Source organism: Lolium perenne, chromosome 6 (assembly GCF_019359855.2).
Source record: "Lolium perenne isolate Kyuss_39 chromosome 6, Kyuss_2.0, whole genome shotgun sequence".
Lineage (NCBI taxonomy): Eukaryota > Viridiplantae > Streptophyta > Magnoliopsida > Poales > Poaceae > Lolium > Lolium perenne.
The window spans coordinates 122,607,734-122,635,622 of NC_067249.2; the positions used below are offsets into that span (position 1 = coordinate 122,607,734).

At 41.9% G+C, this 27,889-nt stretch overlaps 2 protein-coding genes across 2 annotated transcripts; one reads left to right on the top strand and one right to left on the bottom strand.

Annotated features, from left to right (window-relative positions):
- The first annotated feature begins 12,120 nt into the window (after window positions 1–12,120).
- On the top strand, window positions 12,121–21,305 carry LOC127334657 (uncharacterized). The gene is made up of 14 exons (XM_051361175.2): window positions 12,121–12,354; window positions 12,490–12,725; window positions 17,676–17,813; window positions 17,923–18,004; window positions 18,096–18,172; window positions 19,194–19,300; window positions 19,540–19,651; window positions 19,733–19,849; window positions 19,934–20,025; window positions 20,124–20,190; window positions 20,289–20,367; window positions 20,465–20,556; window positions 20,658–20,801; window positions 20,936–21,305. Exons 2-14 carry the CDS (start codon window positions 12,552–12,554, stop codon window positions 20,960–20,962), a joined length of 1,308 nt encoding a protein of 435 aa, XP_051217135.1. The 5' UTR covers window positions 12,121–12,354; window positions 12,490–12,551; the 3' UTR covers window positions 20,963–21,305.
- Window positions 21,306–21,408: 103 nt separating this feature from the next.
- Window positions 21,409–27,216, bottom strand: LOC127334656 (acetyl-coenzyme A synthetase, chloroplastic/glyoxysomal). Its single transcript, XM_051361174.2, has 18 exons — window positions 26,789–27,216; window positions 26,363–26,509; window positions 26,124–26,279; window positions 25,879–26,001; window positions 25,625–25,793; window positions 25,306–25,388; window positions 25,078–25,179; window positions 24,918–25,006; window positions 24,713–24,803; window positions 24,321–24,434; window positions 23,532–23,608; window positions 23,365–23,443; window positions 23,196–23,264; window positions 22,937–23,112; window positions 22,782–22,838; window positions 22,582–22,672; window positions 22,383–22,481; window positions 21,409–21,878 (listed from the first exon to the last, which is right to left on the bottom strand). The coding sequence occupies exons 1-18, from the start codon at window positions 26,999–27,001 to the stop codon at window positions 21,693–21,695; spliced, it is 2,121 nt and encodes a 706-aa protein (XP_051217134.1). The 5' UTR covers window positions 27,002–27,216; the 3' UTR covers window positions 21,409–21,692.
- Window positions 27,217–27,889: the final 673 nt, after the last annotated feature.

Consider the following 27,889-nt stretch of genomic DNA (forward strand, 5'->3'; position numbering starts at 1 on the left):
TAGAAGCACCCGTAGACATCAATGACTTACCTCACTTGGATAAGGTTTGAATATTAACCTAGGGTTATACTCAGTGGATGATGTAAACACATATAGATGATCCTTTCTTTTCTCAGAGGTCTAGTAGGAATGAGTTTGGAGAAATGAGATTGAAATAGTTAAGGTTTGATAAGGAATTAATGTGAATATCCTTGGCATGAATTCAATATTGTAGTCGGGAATATACCATGTGGATCATGGTAAGAATATTTATTTAGTAAAATACATGGAAAATATAAGTAAAGAATAGTTTCTTGATTAATTGTGTTCTTGGATTTATGGTTGAATAATTATTCATGTGTTGTTGTAAGGAATGTCATGTTGAGATCTTTTATAAGATCTTGTAGTTGACCCTTACTTAAGGTGTTGTTATTGTAAAGCTAATTTCATTTGATCTAGCCCATAGATCAAATCATAGCTACCCAAGACAAGGTTTTAGCAAGGATCACAATGAAGTTTATAGCGCTTCACTGGATGATCTACTTCAATTCTAGCAAGTCAAGTGAAACTTCAGTACTGTGGTAAATTTTATTTAAAAGCGCGAAAATTCCCCGAATTTTCTATGCATGAATGCAATGCACACTTTGGTGTTCTCTCATTTTGTAGCCTCTAAACCTGGGATATTATAATCTCCCCATCCCTTCACCCAAACAGCTTGATTCTTTGAGGAGTGAAGGATAAGACCTAGATCTACAATCTCACCAAACCGATTTGTTGCCACCGCTCATTTCCTTCATGTTTACTTAGTGTGACTTTGTGCATGTTTGTGAGGTCGTCCCGGAGCTAGTTCTTTGTGTAGAGCTCCGTGGGCGTCATTTGGGAGCCTCTGATTAAGTTGTGGATGTGTGCCTCAATCTTTGTGTAAAGGTGCCGGTTGCCACCTTGAAGGCTACCGTTTAGTGGAGTGTGAGTTAACCTTTGTGGTTTGCTCACTTTAGAATAGGGTGAGGCTTTTGCGGCATTGGTTGGCCTTCGTGGCACCACACCCCTCCAACGTAGACGTAATTCCCCTCAAAAGGAAGGAACTACGGGAATCATATCCTTGTGCATCTATGTGCTTCACCTCGGTTACTTCTATCATTTGCCACATTTTACTACTTGTATCTCGTATCTTGTGTAGCTTGTTTGCATCTTGTCATATAGGTAAATTCACACAGTTGCTTATCTAGAGAATTTACCTTTTGTGTCAAGTATAAATTGAAAAATTATTAAAATTTGAGTAGCTCCTATTTAATCCCCCCCTCTAGGTGCCCATACGATCCTTTCACCCGGTCCATTTTACACCATAAGAAACAGCTTAATTTCCAACATAATTATCACTCTTTATATTTTATGAAATTTATTAATCCTAAAATACAAAAATATTTTCTTCACTTTCAAACAAACAAAAATAAGAAAACATCTCTTTATTGTTTTTATATAGCTTGCTTAGTTTACTTAGTTTACTTCCCTTTAGTTATATTTATATTTCATATTAGTAATACAAAACCTTGTGCTTGACAACCATTATGGTGGAGTTCAGGACACAAGACAAAAACTTTCTTTGCATGTTGCTAGAAGAGGAGAATAAAAATACAGCTTCTAGTCAATTCCTCGAGAATTCGATATAAATCCTCGAGTCACCCTTGTGGAGAAAAAACGCTTGCTACAACACTTTGCACTTGGAATCCCAACAAATTTGTACACACTGAGTTGTTGCCATCAAGTGACTGTGTGTATCTTAGTTACACAGAGGTTAGGTGTAATGCTTATACCTTTTAAGACCCTTTATCGAGAAAATAATGCAATACTACTTCAGTGATTGTGTGACTCACTAAAATTTCCCATTTATTTTAGCATTATTGGTTTCCTTTATTTCATAATGAGCATATTTTGTTCAACAAGCCTGCCCTCACTAAAATCTTTATAAGAAAATGACATGTCACTAGTTCGTTATAACACACTAGTTAACATATATATTGATTGATCTTGTAAAACTAACACGAGTTATTTTGTGGATATCTTTGGTATCGTAGTTTCTCAGTTTGTAGAAATTGTTTGGGACCATGCAGTGTCAGAAATAAAAAAATATTTTTCTTACGCACTATGAAGCATAATTACAAAGAGCACATGGGACGATTCATTTTGCTGATTTCATCACCTATTTATAAATGTTTTGCAGTTTACAATATAAGTACTTAAACAGACATTTGGTTGTTATTTTACTGTATGTCCTTTCTATGCGGCGAAGCAATTACATGAGATGACTATCGAGATTTAGGCGCCACGAGCATAGAGGCCCATGATACGTTCATCTGTATGATGTACCTTAGCCTCTCGAAAGATAAAGAAAGCAAAAGTACTTCCAAAATAAGAGAATGGATTTTGTACACACCCCGCATGAGTGTGGGTACGTTTTAGACCTTTGATTTATTCTCCGAGATTCCCACTCAACACTATGTAAAGATGCAAAGCAAGAATACGAAAAGTGTTCAAAGTCTTCGCACTTAAATCTCAACAAAACAACAAGTGATAGAGAGAAACTAGAGAAGAGGAGCAAATGAAGAAATCAACAAATAACTACAAGATCTAGATCCCAACAGTTTCCCTCACTTAGAAGAAGAATTGATTGGTGAAGATTGTAGATCTAGATTTTCTTTTTTCAAAACTCTCAAGAAGATGCAAAAATCATAGGAGAGATCAAAGATGAAGCAAGCATCCGGGGTTCAACAAAGGAGTAGAGAGAGAGCTGAAAGAGTGGTTGTTTACCTTCTCAAGGAAGAAGAAAGGCTATTTATAGTTTATAAGGGGAAAAATGTCATTTGGGGGAAATTCCACGGCCAAATTCAGAGGTAAGTTCGATGATGCCGAGCCACACGTCATACAGTCCGGTGCACAGACCGGCAAGCCCGAACGGCCGCCAGAATGACCACTGGCACACAAGGATAGACCGACTCAGTTTGGCGCGCCGACTTCCTCGCTGGTTTGAACCCGGCGAACCGGAACAATGTTGGTGGCTGCCGAAACATCACTCTGCATAGCCTTTCGGTATATACCGGAAATTCTGACAGCTGCCGTTTCGTTTCAGCGGTGAGCCCAGCTCTGCTGATTTTGTAGAGCGCCTTTATAATGCAGTTTTTAAAAGAATTAAACTCTCACAATGGTCCCGAACTCTGATTAGGATGATATCAGTTTTATTGGAAAGATAATGACAAATATAACCCAACAAAAAAGTCCAAATTGTAAAATGCAATAGAAGATGCATACAAATTCTATTTTTGATGAATGTGGGCTTTGCTGAAAAGCTAGCAACAATGTCAAGAACCTCATAGAGAGAAACACGAAGAAGCAACAAGAATAAGGGGATACAAAGTATGCAAAGGGTTGAGTTCCCTAAGATGATGTGATAAAGTTACCCAATCGAAATTCCCTCTTGATATTGCGCTATCTATCATATAACCCGGTCTCTCAATAACCACCTTAAGATCGGTTATAGGAAAACATAGCAAGTCCATACATTTGCTCCGCGCATCTCACTCTAACCTTGATGATGACGCTTCATGGTTCATTCGAGATAGATTTCTTCACTTGATCATTGTTTCTTTGTGAAGACTCGCAATTTGCTCCCCCATACACAACTATGGGGTAGCTTCATTAAGGAACATTTTCACATGTCAATTATCACTAAATGGATGGAAAGCTTCACACATATTGAAATTTCCCTTTTCAACCTTGATGGCGATCACCACTTGATGTCGTTCCTGTCATGGCCATACCACAAGATCACATAATCCCATGTGGTATATTCTTTATGTTTCTTGTGTTGACGAACTTGAATCCATTCTTCACTCTTTGTATTATTCAACCTTGTATCTTCTCATGCTCTATCACAATACCTTGAGGTACATAAAAAAACTCTTCATTTGATTGCATGCTATAAAACTTAGTCAACCATAGATCAACTCATGAGTCTATCAGGACACCAGCTTAGAGCCACATCTTGAATTCTTATCTTAAAATCAAACTCTCGAAATATTGGTCGTATCATTCTTCTCTTCAAATCAATGATTTTAACGCCAATACATAAGTTATATCTCTACCTTCATGACATGCACACTTGAATCCAACACAAAGTCTTCAGGTAATACCTATAAAATATTCCTTCATCTAAAACTCAAACAAAACAATCATTAATTACCAAAACTGCACATGGGGCAATGGACCCTTACAATATTCCATGATATCTATAAAAAAAAACTTATGATAGGGTAAACTACGATTTGCTTTATGAAATTTTGAAAAGTGGAGGCTTTAGTCTCAATATTAGTTCTCTTATTAAGAAAATCACACAAGCATGTAGAAGGGGATTTTTTCCTGATAGATAATGGCCTAAGATAAAGATATCCTCTGGATCCTTTATTATTTAATATAGCGGTAGATGTGTGATGCTCCACTTATTAGAGGTTTGTGCTCTAACTTTATTCAAGAAGGTGTGGTTAGTTTACAATATGAAGATGTCACGCTCGTTTTTTTGGAGAAAACTAATAGAATATATGTCAATTTAAAATGGATTCTCACGTGCTTTGAATAGTTATCTGGCATGAGGATCAATTACCATAAGAGTGATCTTATTTCTATAGATGTAGGATATGATGATGTGTTACCTTTTTCATATATTTTTCAACACGTGGAGGGAAAATTCCTTGTCAAGTATTTGGAGCTTCCACAACATTTTTATAAATTAAAAAGGGATTATTTGCAATGTATTGTTGATAGTTTATTGGTTAGGATGACATGTTGGAGAGGGAAACCTCTATCTTAAGCAAAAAGATCCGGATACAAACAGTGTTGGCTAGTATTTCTATTTTTATATTGTCTTTTTTCAAGTTTTTGAAATGTGCCTTGAAATTGGTCTATAAACACTAGCTAATTGCTTATTGAGTGTAAAAGAAGGTAACAAAAATATTCATATAGTTAAGTGACCTTCCATTTGTCAATAGGAAAAGGGCTTTCTATTTTTGTGCCCTCGGGTCCTTAATTGTACTCAGTTTTCCCCAGCTCCTTAATTTTTCCTCAGTTTCCCCAAGCCCTTGTCTGAAACCCGCAGAAAGAGCTCGGACAGTAGGATTTCCGTTTAATTGACCGTTCCATGATGACGTGTGGGTTCGCGTCGTGTGGAGCCGCGTCGCGTGGGGCTGGTAGAAAGGGACCGCGTGGGACAGGACGAGACCGTGTTTGGTTGTACATGAGCAGGAACTAGGTTCTGTCTCTCTCGACCCAAATTGGCATCCCTTTTTAAGAGCACATTTTCCCCTCTTTCTCTATGTCTTTTTTCACCAAATTATTATCAAATCTTGAGAAGCTTATGTCTTTCTTCAATTATTTGTGCCTTTTGGCTCTCGTTTTTTGTCCAATATGGCAGTAAATCTTGTACTCCCTCTGGTCCATATTAATGACCTAACCAATCTTGGTTCATATGTACTCCCTTCGTGCATGTATATAAGATGTTTTGATTTTTTATTTAATTCATCTACTTTAGTTTGTATCTAGTCTAGGTTTTAGTGTGTAGGTACACATTTTTTAGTTTGAATGCAGTCCACTCTAAAAACATCTAAACAATCTTATATTTCTAAACGAAGAGAGTATCTAGTTAAGTCTAGAAGCAAATCTCGATGCTAATGTACAATAAATTCACACCGTCATAATAAATCGAGAAAACAAAGTAGGGCCAACAAAGTATAGTAAAATAGGGATAGATAATAGGTAGATAATAAGATGCATACAGCAGCCAAAATAATAACAGGTTCTTAGGTTCTTCACAACACCAACATATTAACAACAACAAAATAAAAAGCTGCTTTGAAGCAGCAACACACATCCTGGACTCCGCCTACTCCATCTGGCTCCTCCTCCAGTTCTTGCTCCCCTGTCCCTTGATCTTGGACACCTTGGGCTTGATCGGAGGCATGCGCCCGGCGGCGATCTCCACCCGCTGGAAGTTGCGGAGGTGAATGCCGAGCGCCTTGTGCTTGGCGCGGAAGGCGTAGATGTTCACTATCGCTCCGACTTTGGGGAAGGTCCTTCCGATGTCCTCGGCATGGGTGAGGAGGCAGTTGAAGTCGGTGCCGCCGAGTCTCCTAGTGCAGAAGGGGCACTTGTAGACACCTTTGGCGAAGTAGGAGGTGAACTGCCCGACCTGCAGCCTCCGCAGCACCTGCCGAGCCTTGGTGTGCTGATCCTCCTTGTCGTTGCCGTCGTCGCTGCCAGACACTTGATCCATATCAAACGGAAAGTATGAGTGAATGACTTGCAACGTAACAAAGTTAGGAAAAATAGAGGCAGCCTCAGTTAGATTCAACACGATTATATATTTACAGGGACGGGGTTAGCGAACCAAAGCTCATGCACAACAGATTTGTACATGGCAATGGTTCGCTGAACCCGCCCTGTATAAATTTGTGCCCAATGATTCATCATAGGAAAAAAAACAAATTCCAGATCTGAATAAATTAACCGAACGGCCGAACCCCAAATCTTAACTGATTGAGATCCCATGATTACTTGCATAAATCAAGAGGGGATCAAATCAAAATGAAATAAAATCGGCATAAATATTAACCCAATACTCATCCTACCTACAGATCGGCACTAATAGTTACTAGGGAACCAACAAAAATAGGGTTGAAAAAGGAAGGGAAGGGGAACAACAAGGGAGCAAACCGTAGTTACCTCGTTCCAAGGGTCTTCCATGCAGGTGTCGTAGGGTTTCGTCAGACAGTTGTACGACACCTTCTCGTAGGGGTCCCATTCCGGCGGGATCTGACCGCCACCAGCAACAGCCTCCGATGCATCGACGGGAGCCGCCAATGCACCGGCGGCAGTGGCGACCGTAGAGGGGATGGCGTCGAAGACGGAGGCGTCGTGCTTAGAGGGGACGGCGTCGAGGATGGATTTTCATTCTCCTTCTCCATCGCCGGCAGAGGAGAGGGAGAGGGTTTTTTCTTTGGAGAAGATGATGGGACGTGAGAGGTGGCGTTGCGTGAGGGAGTGAGAGTGAAAGTGAGATAGTGCGAGGAGACGGACATGGAGAGGCGTCTATAAAGGCGAGGGGTCCTAAATGTGACCCGCGTCCTACGCGTGCACGGTTGCACATCTGCACGTCTTCGTCTTCTGCACCGCGACCCGCGTCCTACGTGTCAACAATTGCACGTCTTCCACTTCTGCACCGCAACACGCGTCCTCGAGTCTAGTCCTCGAAATTTAGATATACTCAGGTATACCCTCGAGTCTTATACAAGTATTTTTTGTGTGCTCAGTTTTCCCCTTGAGTGCTAATACTGGCTAGTGCAATATACTCAGTTTTACCCTCAAGTGGTTGGTCAACAGAGAGTCAACAAATGGGATTAAGCTATCTAATTGAGTCATCTCATGCGCAAAAATTCCAAAAAAGATAAAACCATAGTGGCACTTACTCATGGAGTCTTCTTACGTGACCTGACATGTTGGGAACCATAACAATCATATATAAATCAAATTTTACCACAAATTGCCACTTCTCAAATTACCTAGTAGCTATGAAGGTGCATGACTTTCCACAATAAGCCCTACCCAAAACAGCTTTCCCCAAAACATACTTTGTCTGAATGACGTCACAATTTTCACACTCATGTATATTTGTATTGCAAATAGTTTGAGGTAGGACAACATGGGTTTCATTGTACAAAACACGCATTTTCCATTTTTTAAATCTCATATTTGAATCCCTTAGTCTGTTTACTACTCACGTGCCCTTGGTTTCTTGATACTACTCAGATTTGCCCTCTCCCTTCACAAATTCTCACAGGGTACGCCCAACCTTGTCCTGATTGGTCTAGCCCTTGTCACAGGGATCGTGCCCACCGACCGTTGATCGTATGATCTAACGGGCAGGATAACCCCTCTCCCTCTGATGGGGGCCACCACCCTCTCTCTCTGTCGGCGGCTAGCTTCCATCCTCTATGTATGCTAAATACCCAGTTTGCCACCGGATTCAACAAGTTTGGTTTTCTGTATTATTTTTCACGCGCTAAAAATTATAAACTCTTTTAGGCATTACTTTTATTTTAGGTAATATTGTTTGGGATATAGTTTTGGTAATTTGAAACGTCCCAAAAGTGGTATAATTTTGGTATAAACAAGAGGCATACATATTTGTGGTATTTCGGTGAATACATTATTTGTCACCCCTCTAATAATTATCAACTATCTTTATCATTCCTTTTCTTTTCGGGAATATAATTTTGGTAATTTGAAATGTCCCAAAAGTGGTATAATTTTGGTATAAACATGAGGCATACATATTTGTGGGATTTCGGTGAATGCATTATTTGTCACCCCTCTAACAATTATCAACTATCTTTAGCATTCCTTTTCTTTTAGGGAATGTAGTTTTGGTAATTTGAAACGTACCAAAAGTGGTATAATTTTGGTATAAACATGAGGCATACATATTTGTGGGATTTCGGTGAATGCATTATTTGTCACCTCTCTAACAATTATCAACTATCTTTAGCATTCCTTTTCTTTTAGGGAATATAGTTTTGGTAATTTGAAATTGCCGAAAAGTGGTATAATTTTCGTATAAACATGAGGCATACATATTTGGCATATTTGGGGAATTTTGGCAAATGGATTATTTATCACCCCTCTAACGATTATCAACCTTCTTTAGCATTCCTTTTATTTTAGGGAATATAGTTTGGGATATAGTTTTGGTTATTTGAAACGTCCCAAAAGTGATATAATTTTGGTATAAACATGATGCATACATATTTGTGGGATTTTGGTGAATGCATTATTTGTCACCCCTCTAACAATTATCAACTATCTTTAGCATTCATTTTCTTTTAGGGAATATAGTTTTGGTAATTTGAAACGGCCCAAAAGTGGTATAATTTTGGTAGAAACATGAGACATACATATTTGGCATATTTGGGGGATTTCGGTGAATGGATTATTTATCACCCCACTAACAATTATCAACTTTATTTAACATTCCTTTTCTTTTACGGAATATAGTTTGGGATATAGTTTTGGTTATTTGAAACGTCCCAAAAGTGGTATAATTTTGGTATAAACATGATACATACATATTTGCGGAATTTCAGTGAATGCATTATTTGTCACCCCTCTAACAATTATCAACTATCTTTAGCATTCCTATATTCCCTAACACGTTTTTTTGGTAATTTCGGTGAATGCACACACTAACTTTGAAAACAACTACAAGTACATGTAACTGAATAATGGATTTATAACAAGGGATCCCTTGTAACAACTTCTAGCACCTGATTAGCAATGATAAGAATCCGATCGCAATTATACAATAATAAAAAAACAACCAGCCATCAGATTAGCTTGGTTCTTCAACTCGATCAGCTGCCTTAACTGCTTGTTCATTTTCTTCAGTTCTCCCTTCGCTTCCACCAGTTCTGCATTAGCAGCATTAGGCATAATCGGAATGGCTCATCTCTCCGCCGCATTCTCTACAACAAGTCCCCCTCCCAAATTGCGCTCCCCAATAGCGCCAATTGATTCCTGCAATTGAAGCCTCTGAACGTACACATCGATCCACTCGAAATGCCTGCATTTCTTCAGGATCTGAAAACAACAACGTGAACCCTAAATCCCAAATTTGAGGGAATAACAAGAAAATAAAGAGAAAACAAAGCAATTGGAGCGAGATCTAACCTTATTCCCCTCTCTATACGGCAAGCTCTTGCATGCAAGGAACTCACGTCCACGGTTGTTGATGTCGTTCGTCTTACAGATTGACTGCTTCAGAGGCTCCTGATGTGGGCAGTCAGAGCATCTTGTTAAAGGCACGGGTCCATACTGCGGCCATGAAGAACAGGAGGTCGAAGAGAAACTAGACATCACCCGCCTGCCGGAGAAGGGCTGCCGTTGGTGGAGTAGAAGAACAATGGGGCGAGGGGAAAGAAAGGGGAAGCAATGGCACGGGCACGGGCGCAGAGCTGGCTCGGGCTCCCATTTTGCAACGATCACCTGGGTAAGCTGTGGGTCTGGCGCGCTAACATGGAGAAGTTGTGGGTCCCACGATGATCTGAATAAGTGGAGACGTGTCCACTGCTGGGCACCAACAGCGGTCCCACTAACGGTCAACTTAACGGATCCGAGCTCCTTGTGAAGGTTTCAGAAAAGGGTTTGGGGAAAACTGAGGAAAAACTAAGCGGCTGGGAAAAACTGAGCACAACTAAAAACCCTAGAGGACGAAAATAGAAATCCCTAGGAAAAAATGGTGGGTTAGGCTTTCCCAACTTACAAGACCTTAATATCGGTTTGTTGGCCTCTTGGATTAAAATATACATCTGGGCTGAAGGTAGTATTTGGAAAAAAGATAGTAGATGTTAAGTATAACATAGAAAACCCAAACATTCTGTGTTCTTAAGACATGTGCCATCTCTTCATTGAAAAGTTGTGACGTGGGCATCACATGTTGTTAAATTTTGATGTAAGTGGTAAATCCATTAAATTATGGGAGGATGTTTGGTTTGGAAATATTTCATGAGCTATCAAATTTTAGGAAATATATTTTGTTACAAGGAAAACTATTGAAGAGTTGATCGATAGATGAAAACTCTGATGCACATTTAGGAGAACTCTTACTAAATCTATGATGAATCAGTGGCAGGAAATCTTGGAAATACATAGCAATATAAAATTCACTGACAAAAAATAATAATTGATTTGTAGATATGAATTTAGTGGGGTCTACTTATACCTGGCCATCCTTTGGGCCGGGCCGAGCTTCGGACCAGGCCTAACAAAGCCCGGTGCAGAAAATCCAGGACTAGGCCCGCCCCAACCATCGAGCCTAAATTCCAGGCCCAAGCCCGGGCTATTAGAGGAAAAGCTTGTCGGGCTTTGGGCCGTGGGCCAGACCTCTTCCCAATTTTGTACATTTATGAGGCCCAGGCTCGGCCCGGACATCGTTCCTAATAAACAGCCCCAAAGCCGGCCCACAGGCATGCTCGGGATGGCCCAAGCCCGGGATTTTCGGGCCGGGTCGACTGGGCCAGGCTTCCCATGTCCATATATAGGTATATTCATCCAAATCCCTTTATGAAATTATTAATATAGGAGCAACATGAACAATATTGTGTTTAACAGGAAAACTTGATTGAATATGAAATAGGTTGCCCAGTTGACCCTGTCCTACCCGGGAAATTGGAAGCAACCGTTCAAAGAACAGGAATGGGTTCAGGTGGATCGATTCATGGCTCTACTAATCAAAATGCTCAAACTCCTACCGGAACTGAAGTCAGACTAATCCTTGCATGGAGGTCGAGCGACAGCTCTGTATCTCTAGGAACACCCTGAAGATGAGGCAGTTCACATGGTGATGGCATGGTCCCTGCAATGCTTTCAGCTGAATTTGGAACTGCACTGATCATATAAGATAGAGCTTCTAGTTGTGTTCCTATGAAACTGTTGGAGTCTTGGAAACTCTCCAGATTTTGATGTAAATCTCATTTTTTGATGGTTTCGCTAGGTGTGGCGTATCTGTTTTGGGGTTCTACTTTTCTTGCTGAGACATTAGGCTCGTCCTTCTTAGATGTTGCTGTTAAAACCTGATGATGTCTATGAAAATGGAGCCGGGGAGCGATCCTTGTTTTCCTTTATAAAAAAAACCTACATAATCCTTGTGGTTCATGATTTATCTCCAGGACATCAGTTTCGTAGGAATCCTGTGAAGAGAACGAAACAACAACAGAAAAATACAGGGAAGATAAGAATAGGAGACATCTAAACTCAAACCGAGCAACAAAGTAAAAAAGGAATTTGGAAGGCATCACCGAAATGCTGAGATGGCAAATGGTGCGAGAAACCGAGAGATGGCATGGCAGTGCCAGCCCAAAGGCCCAAGCAGCGTCAGTAGTTCAGTGCTGTAACTGTAAGCCATGAGAAAAGATAAGATGGAAAAGGAAACGCGGGAAAGGCATGCCAGTATATATCTCCATCAACTCCTCGACTAACAAGGGAGGCAGCAGATCCGAACGCATAACAGAACTCCGAACCAAATTAATGACACCCCACAGCGGATAGAGTGGCGTCGGAGTCCCAGTGTTCCACGAGCAGCGGAAACTGGGAAGAGAAAAACGAGAGATAGGAACTCAGAAGTTTTACAGATGGAGGAGTCCAGGAAATAGAGAGATAAAAGAGAGGACGAGAAAGCGAGAGATCCGAAAGTTTGTTACGCTTGGAAACTGAATCGGAGTCCAAAACAAGAAAGGCAAGAGAATCAAGGAAGGAAGACAGGTGCCGACTAGTGCCAAGGTAAGGGAAGGCAACGAAAGCTGGGAAAGGAAGACTCTCTCTACCCCTATCTATCTTTCTCGCCGCGTCTTTAGCTGAATCTCGTTAGCTGTTGTTCACTTAACATAAACGCGATGGTGATGGATGGGAATGCAGGGGCGCCATTGCCCGGCCGCGCGTCGACGCACGCTCTGTTCTGCCGGCAGAGGAGGACCGCCATGGGCGGCTACGAGCTCGTCAGGAGCGACGACGCCGCCGCCACAACGCCCGATCTCGAGTTCGGCGGCTCCACCAGCTCCAAAGCCGAACCCCTGCCACCGCCGCGGCCGCCATCGCCCGCCGCCCGGCAGCGGCTCGTCTCCCTCGACGTCTTCCGCGGGATCACCGTGCTGGTACGTACCTCCCGCGATGTTAACGCTTCTTGATTTAATCTCTCTTGATCTATTTGTTCTGCTGCGATGTTGCCATTGGTGTTTGCTGCGCCTTCCCTGTCCATTCGTGTTCCTTTCTTTCATCAATGATCCGGCAGTGGACCAGCTAGACCGGTTCATTATTCGCGATGCGTGAACTGTACTATTGTTGTTGTGCCCCGCGCATGGTTGTTGCCCTGTTCTTGCTCTTTTCATCTTGTTTCTTTGGCTTCTCTTTTCTCTAGGAGACGAGACGGCATAGGAACTTTGTGTGCGCATCAACTTTACTGTACTATTGTTCCACTCACTCATGACAACTTTGCCCGCAAAAGGAACATGTCGTAGGAACTTTGATCGATTTAGTCATGTATGGCGTGAATAGAGGGATCCGAGTCATGGTTAACTTGGCCAATGAAAGACAAAGCACAAAAGATGCAGAGTTGCTTAAAGCAAACCAATCAGCCATTACTTGTCAGGTTTAGCACCGTATGGACGGATGTTTCTGGCTGTCGTGGCCTGCAAAGTGCTCCGCATTTGCGGTTCAGGCTTTTGTATCTGGAAACAACGGGTACAAGCACAGATGTTGTTAGCCATCGCAGGCCCCACACTTAAAGAGACCTCTCCGCCCCAAAAGACCGGTCTGACGGGAGGATAGCTACTCTCCTTTATAAGTTACCAATAGCCTCCTCTCGCTGGCGAGGTAGAACTAAAGTCACAAGTAACAAGAACACTGAAATGCCATGGGAATTCAAGGCAAACCTTAAGAACACAAAAAGAGGAAGGCGTGGAAATTAGGATGCTGCGATTAGTTGTAGGTGAAACGGAATACAGTGTAAGAAAGTGAGCGTGTGGATATTGCAGAGGGATAGTTGAAGGAAAAAATTTCAGTGAGCTTGGCTCCTTCCAAATTCCAATACCATAGCCACAGGAGAACTTACAATGTAATGAATATGAGAATCCTTCATAATCTTTCCTTCTATTCATAGTGGACGGCATAGCCGGGATAGCAAGAACCAGCTGATATGTGATTATGTGCCCGCCCGCCTGTGTCCGAGCCTCCATGCTCGCAACACCAGTTCCTATTCATTTTATAAAAGTAAGCCAAGCGATTCTTCTCCTCTGGTCTCTTTAAAGTTTCAAGTTAAAAGAGTTTATGTAAGTTGAAACCAAAACTGTTTTTGTTTTCTTTCAAGAAGAGAATCGACTCACGATTTTGATGAACGGGAAAATTACATTTAAAAATTAAGTGTTCTGATTTTTTTATTAATGAAGTGGAAGGAGTGCCATATTACAATGCCACCAATGTGGCATATACTACATTAAACCTTGGTAATTAAAGATTGCGTGAGATAGTAGTTTTGACAGGGATTTTGTTGCATGACCTCTTTTCTTAAATAATAGTAATAGGAGAAGTCCAAACAAAATAAAAATGAAAAATCTTCCTAACTATTATTTGTATCCAACATGTCAAAACTCACTAATGGCCCCTTCCAAGTGGAAACAGTTCATGGAAGTTGGAAGCCCCGTTTTATTTTTTTAGAGGGACAAAAGGATTGCCTAACGGTGTTCTGAAAATTTACACATTACATTTCTTTTATATCTCCTACGAGGTTAGCCCGATTTACGAACGGTCGAATGGGGCATAATATAGAGATTCCGAACATGTGGGCATAATGTGTCCAACCATGATAAACCTCCAACCCTCAAGGCACCACATTGACCAATCTAGGAGGCCATCTAATGCTACATTCTCTTGAATTACCACCATTTCACAGTGAGCAGCTAATTCATCCATCTATCGGCATATAGGTAAATAGATCTGGGCTCATTGTTAAATGAACTTACTATATGTAGTCTGAACGCAAGACAGAGAAACTATTTGCACTTATATTGGGTTCCAACCGGGTTGCCTGGGAACACCTTGATCACAAGGTGGCCATCGGTATGTATGTGGACAAGGTCCGGGAAGGAGTAGTCTTGCTAACATTGCCTGATCTCACACTAGCTGGTATTGCTCCCCTTGCTATCGCTGAAGGTGGCGACGATTTCCTCGATCGGAGGTGGTCGGAAAGGTAGCTCTATCGGTTGGTAGTGCCCCCGTGCCCCGACGAGCGGTGTATTGTATTGTGAGGTGGGCAGCTATCTCTGTAGTCCATGCCGGTTTCCTACTTGGGGCATAGTTCTTGAAATTTCACCCTCTAGATGGTGAATGGAACACCACTTCTTGTGAGGTGAAAATCTAAGATCTAGCCTTTATATGTCAGACCTAGTAAGAACCAAACTTGTATTGTTACCTTGCTCTACGCGTTGTCTCATGTCTATATTCCAGGCTTGATTGGCTGGGTCTAATGTCCGGATTAACGATCTTTGTTCTTGCCAACGTAAAAACTACCTTTATTAAACATACATGGATCCTAATGGAGCTGCGGCTCCTGATGGAGCTGAGTTCAACAACTAGCACTATCCACATGAACTTTTACAGGCAACGTTTCTTGTCCATCAGCGTAAAAATCTCAGCCGGCCACGTAGCAAAGCATCGTTCAAAAAGTTTGGAATCCAAATTGAGCAGGTAAATTCGCGTCCCGGGAGGCACATATTCCCCCTCGCGGGACGCGTACTGTTCTTGGCCAAAGCCCAAGCCAGGTGGCCTCTCCACCGGAATAACCCAGCCCAGGCAGCCAAGGGCCAAGGACACAAAAGGGGCGGCGAATCGATACTGAACAAGTACAACAGTACAGCAGATTAGGAGACAAAGAACAGTTGCCATATGACAAACAAATTGCTGGTTATCATTGTTTCGTTCCGATCGACGACAAAAGGTCGTGCTTAAGGGCTGTGCTCCGGTGTCCCCCCCCCCGACGAACGTCGTTCAGGTGGTAAACGTGCGTTTGGTTCGTGACCAGAAAATATGGATGATCCCATCCCAAAAGCTGAATATTTCTGAGAAAGGCTGGACCATATGATCCGTGAATTTCATGACTAATCTCACTAGCGGCCTGAGAATCCATGGTCGTTGACGCGACTCCGACACCTGCCACCGTCGTATGTGTGGCTCCCCAGCTCAGCGATGGCCACCATGTCACGGCGAGCGGTGGACTTGCTTTTCCGCGTGGCTCCCCAGCTCGACATTGGCGGCCTCCAGGGCGCGGTAAGCGGCGGACTTGATTTTCAACGTGGCTCCCTAGCTCGGCGGCGGCGGTCTCCATGGCATGGCGAGCAACGAGATTGCTACGTCTGCGCCACACCCAGTGGACAGAAACGGCCTCGCTAAATATGTGCGGGTAGTGACCTTGCTAGGCACGGGTAGGCGGCCGCCCGCTAGGTCCGGCCTCCAGCACAAAGGGAAAAGGACCCGTTAATTACATATTAACCGGTGTGTTAATGGCATATTTATCCTTTTCTATTTATCGTTAATTAAACATATTTTATCTCATCCCATCCCGTACATGTTTGCCCATGAACCAAACACACATGTTAAGTTAACCCACGAAGGGGTATCAGCAGATCCTGACCGTCTAAATAGAACAAAGAAAAAAAAAAGTTTAGAGGGGGGGACACCGGAGCAATAGCCCGTGCTTAATTATTTCCGAGATGGCCACTGCCCGGAGCCGGAGGCCATCGCAACACAACCTTTTTCGGCTCTGGCTGTAGTGATTGCTTCTTTATTTTCTCTTTTTTACTGCCGTGTCAAAAGGTGCACGGCCACGTCTGCTTTTTCTTTTCAGCGCAGGATAGCTATATCTCATCCTTTGGCATTCGACTATTCCTGAGCATAACTAGTGCCTCTCACAGCGTCACACAGTCAAGATCCAGCAACCTTTGGTGGTGTAATTTTAGTGGAGTACAATAGAAATATATTTGGATTAGCACTCTTTTTCTTTTCTTTTGAAGCAGAGACAAAAGACTTGCCTCATTTCATTAAATAAGAAGAGAGTTTGACAATAAAGTAAAGTAAAACCAAGGTACAAGGGGACTACTCTCCCATTATTACATTGCTCAAATGCTTGCCGTCCGCGGCTATCCAAAGCCTAACCTCACTCTTAATGGAGCTAAGAAGCACAGTCCTAGGGGCGGATTTGTTACGGAACACCCGCGCATTCCTCTCGTTCTAAATGGTCCAACTAGTGAGCATGGTGAGAGATGACATCGCCTTGCGGTTTGGGACATCATTACTTGGCAAGCTAGCCCACAAAGTAAGAATGTCCAATTGGCGGTGTTGATGGAGCCAAGTCGGAGCCACTCCTTTATCATCCCCAAACCCTTTTGGAGAAGCGGCAATGGAAAAGGAGGTGTGCCGCCGTCTCTTGAGTTTGCTTGCAAAGGGGGCATAGTTCACAATTATTCCAACCTTGTTTTTCAAGACTGTCCGCCGTCCATAGCCTATTTTGAATGGCCAACCAAACAAAGAATTTAACCTTTGGAGGCGCCCAGGGCTTCCACACGACCTCGTTGAAAATGGTAGATGTGGCCCCAAAGAATTGTGCCTTGTAAGCCGAAATGATGTGTACTCCCCATTAATTGTTAGGTTCCTCACAATGGAATCCTCAATATCTTCATCGAGATGCACATTGCTAAGCTCAACCCAAAGCCGTATGAATTTATGAAGGGAGTATGGTTTTGGGATGAACACTAAAATCGTTAATAACATAAAATAATTTTCAAATTCTGAAGTTTTTTGAACAACATACATGTCCATATCTTTTCTGTACCTGTAAAGATTCATGACAAAGAAGACATATAGTGTGTCCTGAAAAAACTACACAGTACTTCTTTTAAAGAAATCATCAACAAATCGTTGGGAAAGAACTATTAGCTTGTTTACTTGTATCCCTTACAGTTGTTTGGTGAAGCAAACTGAGAGTATCTTGCATAAGAAAAGTAACTATAGCATTGTCCATATCTCGCTAACTGAAACATGTCGCCTTGCTGCAGCTTATGATCATTGTTGATGATGTTGGAGGATTTCTCCCGGCGTTGAACCACTCTCCTTGGAATGGTGTAACTGTCGGCGATTTTGTCATGCCTTTCTTCCTTTTCATAGTAGGGGTCTCTTTAACACTAGCATACAAGGTATAGCACACTACTGACTGAAGCCACCAAGAGCATGATGTTTGCGTTCTTTCAAACTAACCAGTTAACATGCTGTAATTAAATTAACTATGCGATTCCGTGTGTACAGAGGGTGCCGGACAAACTAGATGCGACTAAAAAGGCTGTACTTCGTGCGCTCAAGCTGTTCTGCCTTGGTCTTGTACTCCAGGGTGCTTTTCTAAAAGTTCTCTTTTGAGTAATATTTCATCCTAGATTGCCATGACCGATCTAACTTCAGTTTATGAGCTGCTACTTATGCAGGTGGGTTTCTTCATGGCGTCCGCAGTCTCACTTTTGGTGTTGATATTACCAAAATACGTTTGATGGGTACACTGCAGGCATGTATCCTTATATGTACTTTTTATTTTGAAATGGTGTATATATTAATTAGGTTGAAATAGTAACATTAGAGAACTAATCGTTGGCTTGGTGACTAGAGCTCGGGGTGTTGAGCTAGCCCACCCAGGAACGAGTTGCAGCTGAAGCATGCTCGGACTAAATGGGGGTGTTATCCGCGTGAAAAAAATGCTGGAGAGGTCTCGTCTATCTAAGAACGTAAAGCCGGGAACAGAGCTAGGGGTGCCAGCTGGGCCATGACCCCCCTATGCTGGGAATTTTGTTGAAAGACGCCCTAGAATATATGTGAATTGATCCCTAAATTTTCGAATATTTGCCTACATGCCTCCCTCCAAAAAAAGTTCTGTTCAATTGGTCCCCTCCAAATAATATTTCTGGCCCTGTCCCTGCGTATAGCTAAGAGAGGAGGAATCCTTCTCCCATCGGTCAACGTTTTTTAAATAGTAACATTACAATCTGGCAAGGCCAGGTCCAACAACCAGGCTGGCGCTGCCCCCTGCAAATCCCCATCACTCCACAGCTCCCTACAAAACTTAGCTAAAACATGGACAACCATGTTTGCCCCTCGACTGACTTTCTGAATCCTAAAGACTGGTATCTGCTCCAGGAGATGATGAGTATCTCTGCAAATGCATGATTAATTCATCAACAACCTCAGTACAACCATACTCAATAATCACGGGAGCTGCATTTTTTGAATTAAAGATGCCCTGCATTGGAAGTTCGAAACGTTGCACAATACGCTGCCAGACCAAATGATCAAGCCCTGTCCATTTCTTAAAACTCCACCCCATGAAGCCCTGCCAGTTTCCTTCATACTTTACCCAGCCCTGCTCCGGAGCTGTCCATTTACTTTACTCATCCCGGTATAGTTCTTATATATTTTCTTACAACAAAAAAGATTCTTGACCATTTAGGACTATACAAGCTTCATTATACAATATGACTTCGAGAAAATATACAAGTCATTTTGATTATCATACGATGTTCTCTTTTTTGCAGAGGATTGCAATAGCTTACCTTGTAGCTGCTCTCTGTGAAATTTGGCTCAAGGGAGATGATGACGTTAATTATGGGCTTGATGTGCTTAAGAGATACCGCTACCAGTTGTGAGCTCATCGTGATATACCTCATTCCCCATGCATATTTTGTATCCTAAATGGTAACTAGTTAAACAGAATTATGAGTATTCATAAGCCCAGTGATCACGAAACATATGCCAGTGGACAAATCGACCATCTCCTTTCTGTTTGCTGCACTTTTACATTTGTTCTAGTGTCTAGAGGGACAATCTGCAAGGATTTCCTTTCTCATTACATTTCTGACATGTTATTCGATTTCCTTATAGGTTTGTAGGATTGCTGCTCTCAATCATGTATACTGTTCTTCTATATGGTATCTACGTTCCAGACTGGGAGTACCAGATTACAGGTCCTGGTTCTACACAGAAGTCATTCTTCGTATGTGTGACCACAACCTCTTCGTTTTATCTACTAAAAATGTTACACATCATAGACCTCATGCTTCAGTGAATTTGTTAGGTGAAATGTGAAGTAAGAGGCGATACCGGACCAGGTTGTAATGCAGTTGGCATGGTTGACCGTGCAATGTTGGGGATTGATCATCTCTATAGAAGAGCAGTTTATGCGCGTACCAAGGTACTATATGAATTGCAATGCAAAATCTCTCAAAAGTATTTCTTCCTCTCCCTTTTTTGAATACCCTATCACTGTTTACTGCAGGAATGCAGCATATATTCTCCACAAGGTGGACCTCTTCCACCTAATGCTCCATCATGGTGTCAGGCTCCATTTGATCCTGAAGGCCTACTTAGGTCAGTAAATAACTAACTCTTCATCATTGTCTGCAATTTTATCTTTCTGCTTGGCTGTAGCTCCGCAAGTCCCGACCGTCTGTTTTTCTGCTTGTCAGCTCTGTTATGGCAATTGTCACATGTTTGATTGGTCTGCAATTTGGACATGTAATTATACATTTTGAGGTATAAAACTGGTATTTGTTTTTGCATATGTACATTTCTTCATGTCGAGTAGTGAAATATATTCTGATTTTTTTCTCCTGGGCTAAACTATCCTGCAGAAAGACAAACAAAGAATTATCAATTGGCTAATCCCTTCCTTCAGCATGTTAGCAGTTGCCTTCTCAATGGACTTCATTGGTAAGGATCCACTGAACACTGACCTGACTCATGTCATCTTTCGCACAAATCCTAAGATGCATGAGGTAGATCAGAACATTTCTCGATTCTTATGCAGGAATGCGCATGAACAAGCCGCTATACACGATAAGTTACACCTTAGCCACTGCCGGTGCTTCTGGGCTTCTTTTCGCTGGAATTTACACCCTGGTCAGTCCTCCGAGCCTCTCTTACTACACCCCAAGAATTATCTCTATCACCACATCTGAACTTTGGGACCAAGTGGATGTTAAATCTAAGAAATCCTTCAGGTGGACATGTATGGGTTCAGGAAACCCACCATCTCCATGGAGTGGCTTGGGAAGCACGCCCTGATGATATATGTGCTGGTGGCCTGCAACGTCTTGCCCATGTTTATACATGGCTTCTACTGGAAAGAGCCCAAGAACAACCTTGTAAGTTCGAGACCATGTCGTGCTTCTTTTGGCTGCTGATTTCATTGGACGATGCTGTAACTGAAGTTGTGTTTTCATACACCTCCTACTGACGCACCTTTTGTTTCGTGTCTTCTTCATCTTGTTGTGAACAGCTTAAGTACATTGGAATCAGAGCATGAAACTACAATAGCACGTAGGCGATTGGGGCCAAATATATTCGGCCTCGTTGTTTTTCTATGTTCGGCCAGAGCTTGACGATTGATAAACTTCCCTGCTGCCTATTCTATCAGCAGAGATGACGAATGGCTGTTGTTGCCACTTGCAGGACTATTGCCCTCTCTGCGCTCTTAAGATGCTCTGTATTTTGTGTATGATACGCTCTGCAAGAGGATCTGCTCCGTTCAAATTATATATTTGAAGGAGCCTAAGGCGCTTGTTCACAGGAACTATAAAGATGTTAGAATGTAAAACCCACATCAAGTTCAACTGTATTTAAAAGGTTCATCTGTATTTTTTAGTTTAGCAGCACACTGCCCATGGCATAACAAACGATCAGTAGATGAGGTCTTGACTGTTTACTGCTTTTTAGCAGTATTGACAAGACTTATCTGTTACATACAAAAGATTACACAGTCTGACATTTTTTCTATTGACACATCTTTATTGAGTAAATCAATACATAATGGAGGTCTCTCAGTATGTGAGGAGAGGTTCACAAAAGTGGAATACCAAACTGAAGATCATTACACCTCATTTTAATTCACTAGCCTCAGAAGAACTTGGTACTGCATATAAGGAGACTAGTGGATATGCTATAATCAACATCATCCCATCATATAATCACATAGAAAAAACTGGAACATGCACGCATCCACGAAGTTGCATCCGCCACTCAAAATCCTTTACACTCTAGCAATCTTTGAGGGCAATTAGCTGGTCAACGACACCAGGATCAGCAAGAGTGCTGATGTCACCAAGTTCATCCAACTGTTTTGCGGCAATTTTGCGCAAGATTCTGCGCATAATCTTGCCACTGCGGGTTTTAGGAAGTCCTGGTGCCCAGTGGATCTTGTCAGGAGCTGCAAATGCCCCAATCTGACACAGGACATGACAAATCATGTCAACATGAAAGTTTCCTTACTAACTTTGTTCACATCATAGAAAAACGTATGAATGACAGGCAACGAACATCATTGAAGGGGCTCAGTTGACAAGGATATTTTCAACTCTGCTTGTGCATACATGTTTGGGTTGCCTTTTATTTTTTTTTCTTTGCCAAGATTTCCTAGCCAGCATAAGATTAATACTAGGCTGAAGCATGCTCATCTCAGTAAGAATGTTAATTACTTTGCATGAACTACAGGCCATGTAATAATAGCTGGTCCAGTGGTGAGTGTACAATTGGGTGGCTTCACATTTTTTGTTAGTATTATTCACAATTTACTGCTGAATAGACAAACTTTTAAGGATCACATACATAGATATAAAAGCAGAATTTTATTTTCTTGATAGTGAAAATAGTTTTAGAAATGATTGACAATTATGCAATATCTAATAGAATGATCACAATAAAAACATCCAATAGTATCACAGATATACCTGATTGCGGACTTTTCCTATGAGGCTTTTTCGTAGTTCTTCACTATAAGGAACACCATCCACCAAAGTTACAAAAGCATATATTCCCTGACCTTTGACCTGAAGCATTTCTTATTACAATTTGAAGCAGATAATATATATGATGTGATACAAATACAATAGAAGTGCAAGGGATATGTAAAGTACTGGTGGACCATACCTCATGCTCAACACCAACAACAGCAGCCTCTGCACACTGTGGATGTGAAACCAAAGCAGACTCAACCTCTGCTGTGCCAATTCGATGGCCACTTCATATTCATATGGGCAAGATAACTCAGTTATAGCATCAAAATTTTCAACTGTCCCATAGTGAACTCAACCTCTAGAAATAGCAAATGAACCAAAGAAGCAGCTTACCTAACATTGATAACATCATCTACTCTTCCAGTAAGCCAGTGGTAACCATCTTTGTCCCTGACATAAATATATTAGAAAAGTAAACCATATTGTGGTAAACTTTAAATACACCTGGACCTCATTATCATATTGCTGGAAATAATTCAACAAGTTACCTGCTGCAACCATCACCAGTAAAATAGTAGCCAGCAAATGGCTTGAAGTACGTGGTCTCATATCTGTCATGATCTCCATAGAGGGTCCGGAAAGCCCCAGGCCATGATTTCTTAATGCAAAGATACCCGCTACATTCTCCTTCAATCTCCTGTCCTTTCTCGTCAACAATGACTGGCTGTAATAAACCATACAAATCGCAAGAGTTTTAGAGAAAATGTGCGGTTATGCATCTTTATTTCACAGATAAGTTGTGTTTACCTGGACACCAAAGAAGGGAAAGGTTGCAGAACCTGGTTTCTGAGGCCAAGCACCAGGTAAAGGAGTCATCTGCGGGGACATTTACATCAGTTAAAAATTATATTTCGAGATCAATCACTTTATTGTCTCATAAAAAAAATTGACAGGCGTGGACTATAAAGAGACTTACCATGAAACCACCAGTTTCAGTCTGCCACCAAGTGTCCGATATGGGGCATTGTGAATCCCCAACAACATTGTAGAACCATCTAAATCAAGCAAAGCATGCATGAGAACAACCTGTTACAAGTGTGGCTATATAGTAATCTTTAACACTTGATAATTTCTCCCATGTACCTCCATGCACTAGGATTAATTGGCTCACCAACGCTTCCCAGGACTCGGAGAGATTTTCGTGAATAGCGTGTAACATACTGCAAAAACATACCAATTAATAAGCAAAAAAGGTGATTTCCACAGCAAACTTACAAATAGAAAGTGTATGGGAGTAACTAATACGATTCTTCTTGTCATGCAAAACAAATTCAGCCACTGAGTTTTTTTAAAGTGTTCTGTAATTGTAACCTCCGGGCTGGATTCTTTCCAATCATTTTTAGCAATAAATATTTCAGTGTAGCCGTTTTGGAAAGAAAAAAAGAGCTCAGTCTGGCAGAAAAAGTGTTTATCAGTTATCACTTAATCTAAAAATACTGCATAGTAGCAACAGCTTGAGAATTTTCAGTTGAGGAGTCATAAGAGATTCTTAGCAAGTGAAGTATTCACATATTCAATAAGCAGTATGTGAATTGTTGGTCATTTATATTAGGTTGACTGGGTTGTCGAATGCAGATATATCAGTAACAATGCAGACAAGCTCCAAAACAAACTTCCAACACGCATCAGGCGGTTCAGTTCATATTCAGTGGAACTAACTCTTTGGCAAATGTTAGTAAATAAGAAATTGAACTACAACGTTGATTGATCATTTAAATTATTAACTAGATGGGTTAGAATAGTGAATTGTTCTTCCGTCAATCAAACATAAACAGATTTGAGCATGGCAGTGGGGTTAGAACAATGCCATCCAGCATCACCTAATGGCCTGCTCACACCATTGGGAGCTCGCTTAAAGAACCACATGCGTACCTCAGGACCATCACGCATAAGTGAACGGACGAGTGTTGGTGCAGTATAAAATATCGTCACCTTGTACTTGTCCACAATGTCCCAGCACCGACCAGAATCAGGGTAGTTTGGAGTCTACATGCACATGATCCAAAAGCATATTTAGGCATAGTAAAATTGAAAACAAGCCCACAGATAAATTTATCAAAGAAAGAAAATTGTGTTTTAAAAAAATACATACAAAAAGTACGAGTTGTCAAGCATTTTTTCACACAAAAGTAGATAGTCTAGTGAACAACGATGACAAGACCAAAAAACATCAGGTCACTAAACTTTCGTTTGTTTATCAAAATTGTAGAGATGTCATAAATTTCACAAAAAAGTAATTAAAAATCTTTTAGAAATATATATACCCCTTCAAAAACAAGAACTGAAGCTCCATTCAGGAGTGGACCATATGTCACATAGCTATGTCCGGTAATCCAGCCACAGTCTGCAGTGCACCTAATGTCAACAAACAATGGAATGCATAAGGGAAAATAGCACCTTCTGTGAGTAATTCTCCAAACGAACATGTTTTATACTCTACATGAGTGAAAAACAACAATTGTGATTTACCAGTATATGTCCGTTGGCTTGTAATCAAATGCATACTTAAATGTTGTTGCAGTATACACCATATAGCCCCCAGACGTATGCATCACACCCTACAAATTTATTAAGAGATATTAATATTCCTGTAATGTGACAATGGAAAATCCAATGTAACTAAAAGTACCTTAGGCTTTCCAGTGCTACCACTTGTGTACAATAGAAACAATGGATCCTCAGCATCCACCCATTCAACATCGCACTTGGTAGGGAATTGAGTCACAACATCCTGAAATACATGTACAAGTAAATGATAGATTACAGTTATCTGAGGAATGAGGATACATGTTTAGGCTGAAATAACAGATGATATTCGAAATGTTGATGAGCTTCTGTTGAAGGGAGAATCACGTACCTGCCACCAAACGTCCCTTTCAGCGTGCCATTTTGTGTCTTCTCTCTTCATTGCTGACTGGTTTTCATATGTCAAACAAAGACCTACTCAGCACAACAGTAGTCACTAGTCAGCATCGACAAACCATATATATTGGACAGTGTTCAGTTATATATCGATCTGACAGTGATCTTGTAAGTCATAACCATTGATCCCATTGGCCAGCATTGACAATATACGGATCTGACCCTAATATTCACAACTAAACAAGGATAACCCCTTTAACCCAACAATAGCCCAAATTGTCTATGCTGTACTGAACACGGATCCTATTACATACCTACAGAGAATCCATTCTTCTCACTTTCCACCAGAGCAGCGTCCACTATATCTTTGAGAAGAATAGGCTTGGCCCCCCTTTTCACCGCATTGCAAGTGAGCACAAGCTTAGGCTTGCAATCAACAATCCTTTGGGCTAGCGAATCCGCAGAGAAGCCAGCAAACACAACCTGACGGAAATTTTGGGAGGCGTCACGTCATAAAATGAAAACAGGACCAACCAGGATAACACATAGAGCTATTAGTAATCATTACCGAATGGACAGCGCCAATACGTGCACAAGCAAGCATGGCAATGGGAAGCTCCAGCAACATCGGTAGGTAGATGACCACAGCATCCCCCTTGCCGACACCAACACTTTTCAAGTAATTGGCAAGCTACCATAAAGCAGAAAATGACATATTAGATTCGGCACCTGCCCTGAATTTCTAAGAGAATCCACATCCCTTGGCAAATTCTTATTTTTTTAACAAAACCATCAGATGTGAGCCTGCATTACCTGGCAAACCTTGTCCAAGAGCTCAGAATAGGTTAGCTTCCCATCCTGACCAGGCTCATTGCCCTCCCAGTACAATGCGATCTTGTCCCCATTTCCAGCCTCGATGTTGCGGTCAACAGCATTGTAGCATATGTTGGTTTTGCCTCCTTTGAACCACTGGTCAGTGCCAAGAACAACTAGATGATTCAGAATTCGCTAGAAATGCTAAATCTAGTCAACATCCATCAGAGAATGCTTACGGTGATCTGGACGGGGCCCTTCGTGACGTCGAGATTCTCAGAGCAGACCTCGCTGGGGTTCCACTTCTCCTTCCAGTAGAAGGTCTCGGCGATCTGGGACCAAAACCCAGCCGGGTCGTTGATGGACCTCTCGTACATCTCTCGGTACTGAGACAAATTATGAAAGATGACAACTTTATCACATCGCAGTCATGAAACGCAGCAAGAAAGGGAAGCACAAACTAAGATGAATGCATCCTAGCTCCTAATATCCCAGCCATGTTGCTATCTTTGTCTATGTCTGTCAGCAGAAGACGATTCAGCAATGTCCTTGTCTGACTTTTTACACACAAAAGTCTTGATCAGGACGAAACATTTTTTTGTGCGCGGTTGCATGGCGTCCAAAATGCAAAGCGCAGAAGCAAGCGCCTAAGTTAAAGTTGATACCTGTTTCGGGGAGGAGACGAGCGCGTTGGCTGAGAACTCAGGGCTGGGGAAGATGAGGTCGTGCTCCTCGTCGGCGAGCGACTCCCCGAGCACGACAGCGTTGATCCCGGAGATCTTGCCGGCGCCGGAGGGCAGCTCGGACATGGACTCGACGTGGCGGAGCTTGTCGGGGGAGGCGCCAGCCGGCTGGTCCGGGGTGGCGCCGGTGCCCATGGCTGGCCCAGGCGACGTCGGCGGGGGACGGAGGAGGTGGTGGGGCGGATGGGAAGATGCAGTGAGATCCAACTCCAGGCGGGGGGCGGCAGCAGCGATGGCCACCGGGAGAGTATATATATAAATAAATGATGACAAGCTAGAGAGAGATCCGTCGATGGATGCGACGATCTTCGAGCGACTCCCCTCCCACCCTCTTCCCGTCTCCACCTCCGCTACCGGCCAAGTCCTATGTTGACTTCCCCTCTCTTTTTCTCTCTTTCTGGCTTCCGGGTGGGCGAAGGGAAGGGGCTAAATCAAAACGAACAGTGCCACCCCATTGGCTCGTTGGCAGAATAAAATGGTCAGCGTAAATTTCTTGCAAGGAGAGTTGAACAGCAAATTGGGACTTTCCTGGTTTCTACCTCTTGAACAATTCAGAAACTTCTCCAGTGTACTTCTATCTCCTGTTTTTAGCTGAACCTTTTAAAATTAGGTTATGACTAATTCAAATAACTTAGTTCTGAGTTAGGAGACGCCATCGGATCTCAGTTGTAACCTATGTTGCAACTCACCATTAGCAAGAATTACGAAGTAGATTTGATGGTCGGGAGCTATTTTTTCAACTTGCAATCTCACTTGTAACCGGAAAAAATTCAATTGCAATCTAAATTGCAACTGAAAAAATATTAACTACAACATAACTTATAAATTAAGTGCATGAATCACGATGGAAAAGAAGATGACAACAAAAATATACAGTTATAAAGTTTTCTCGCCCATGTTCATTTCAAAACGGCATTTTGCGAATCCGTTGCACATACATAAAACTACTTGTGGTGGCCACATGGAAATGTTGTTCTCTTACATTTGCTACAAGAAAATCCAGTTTCATCAATTTTCTCATAA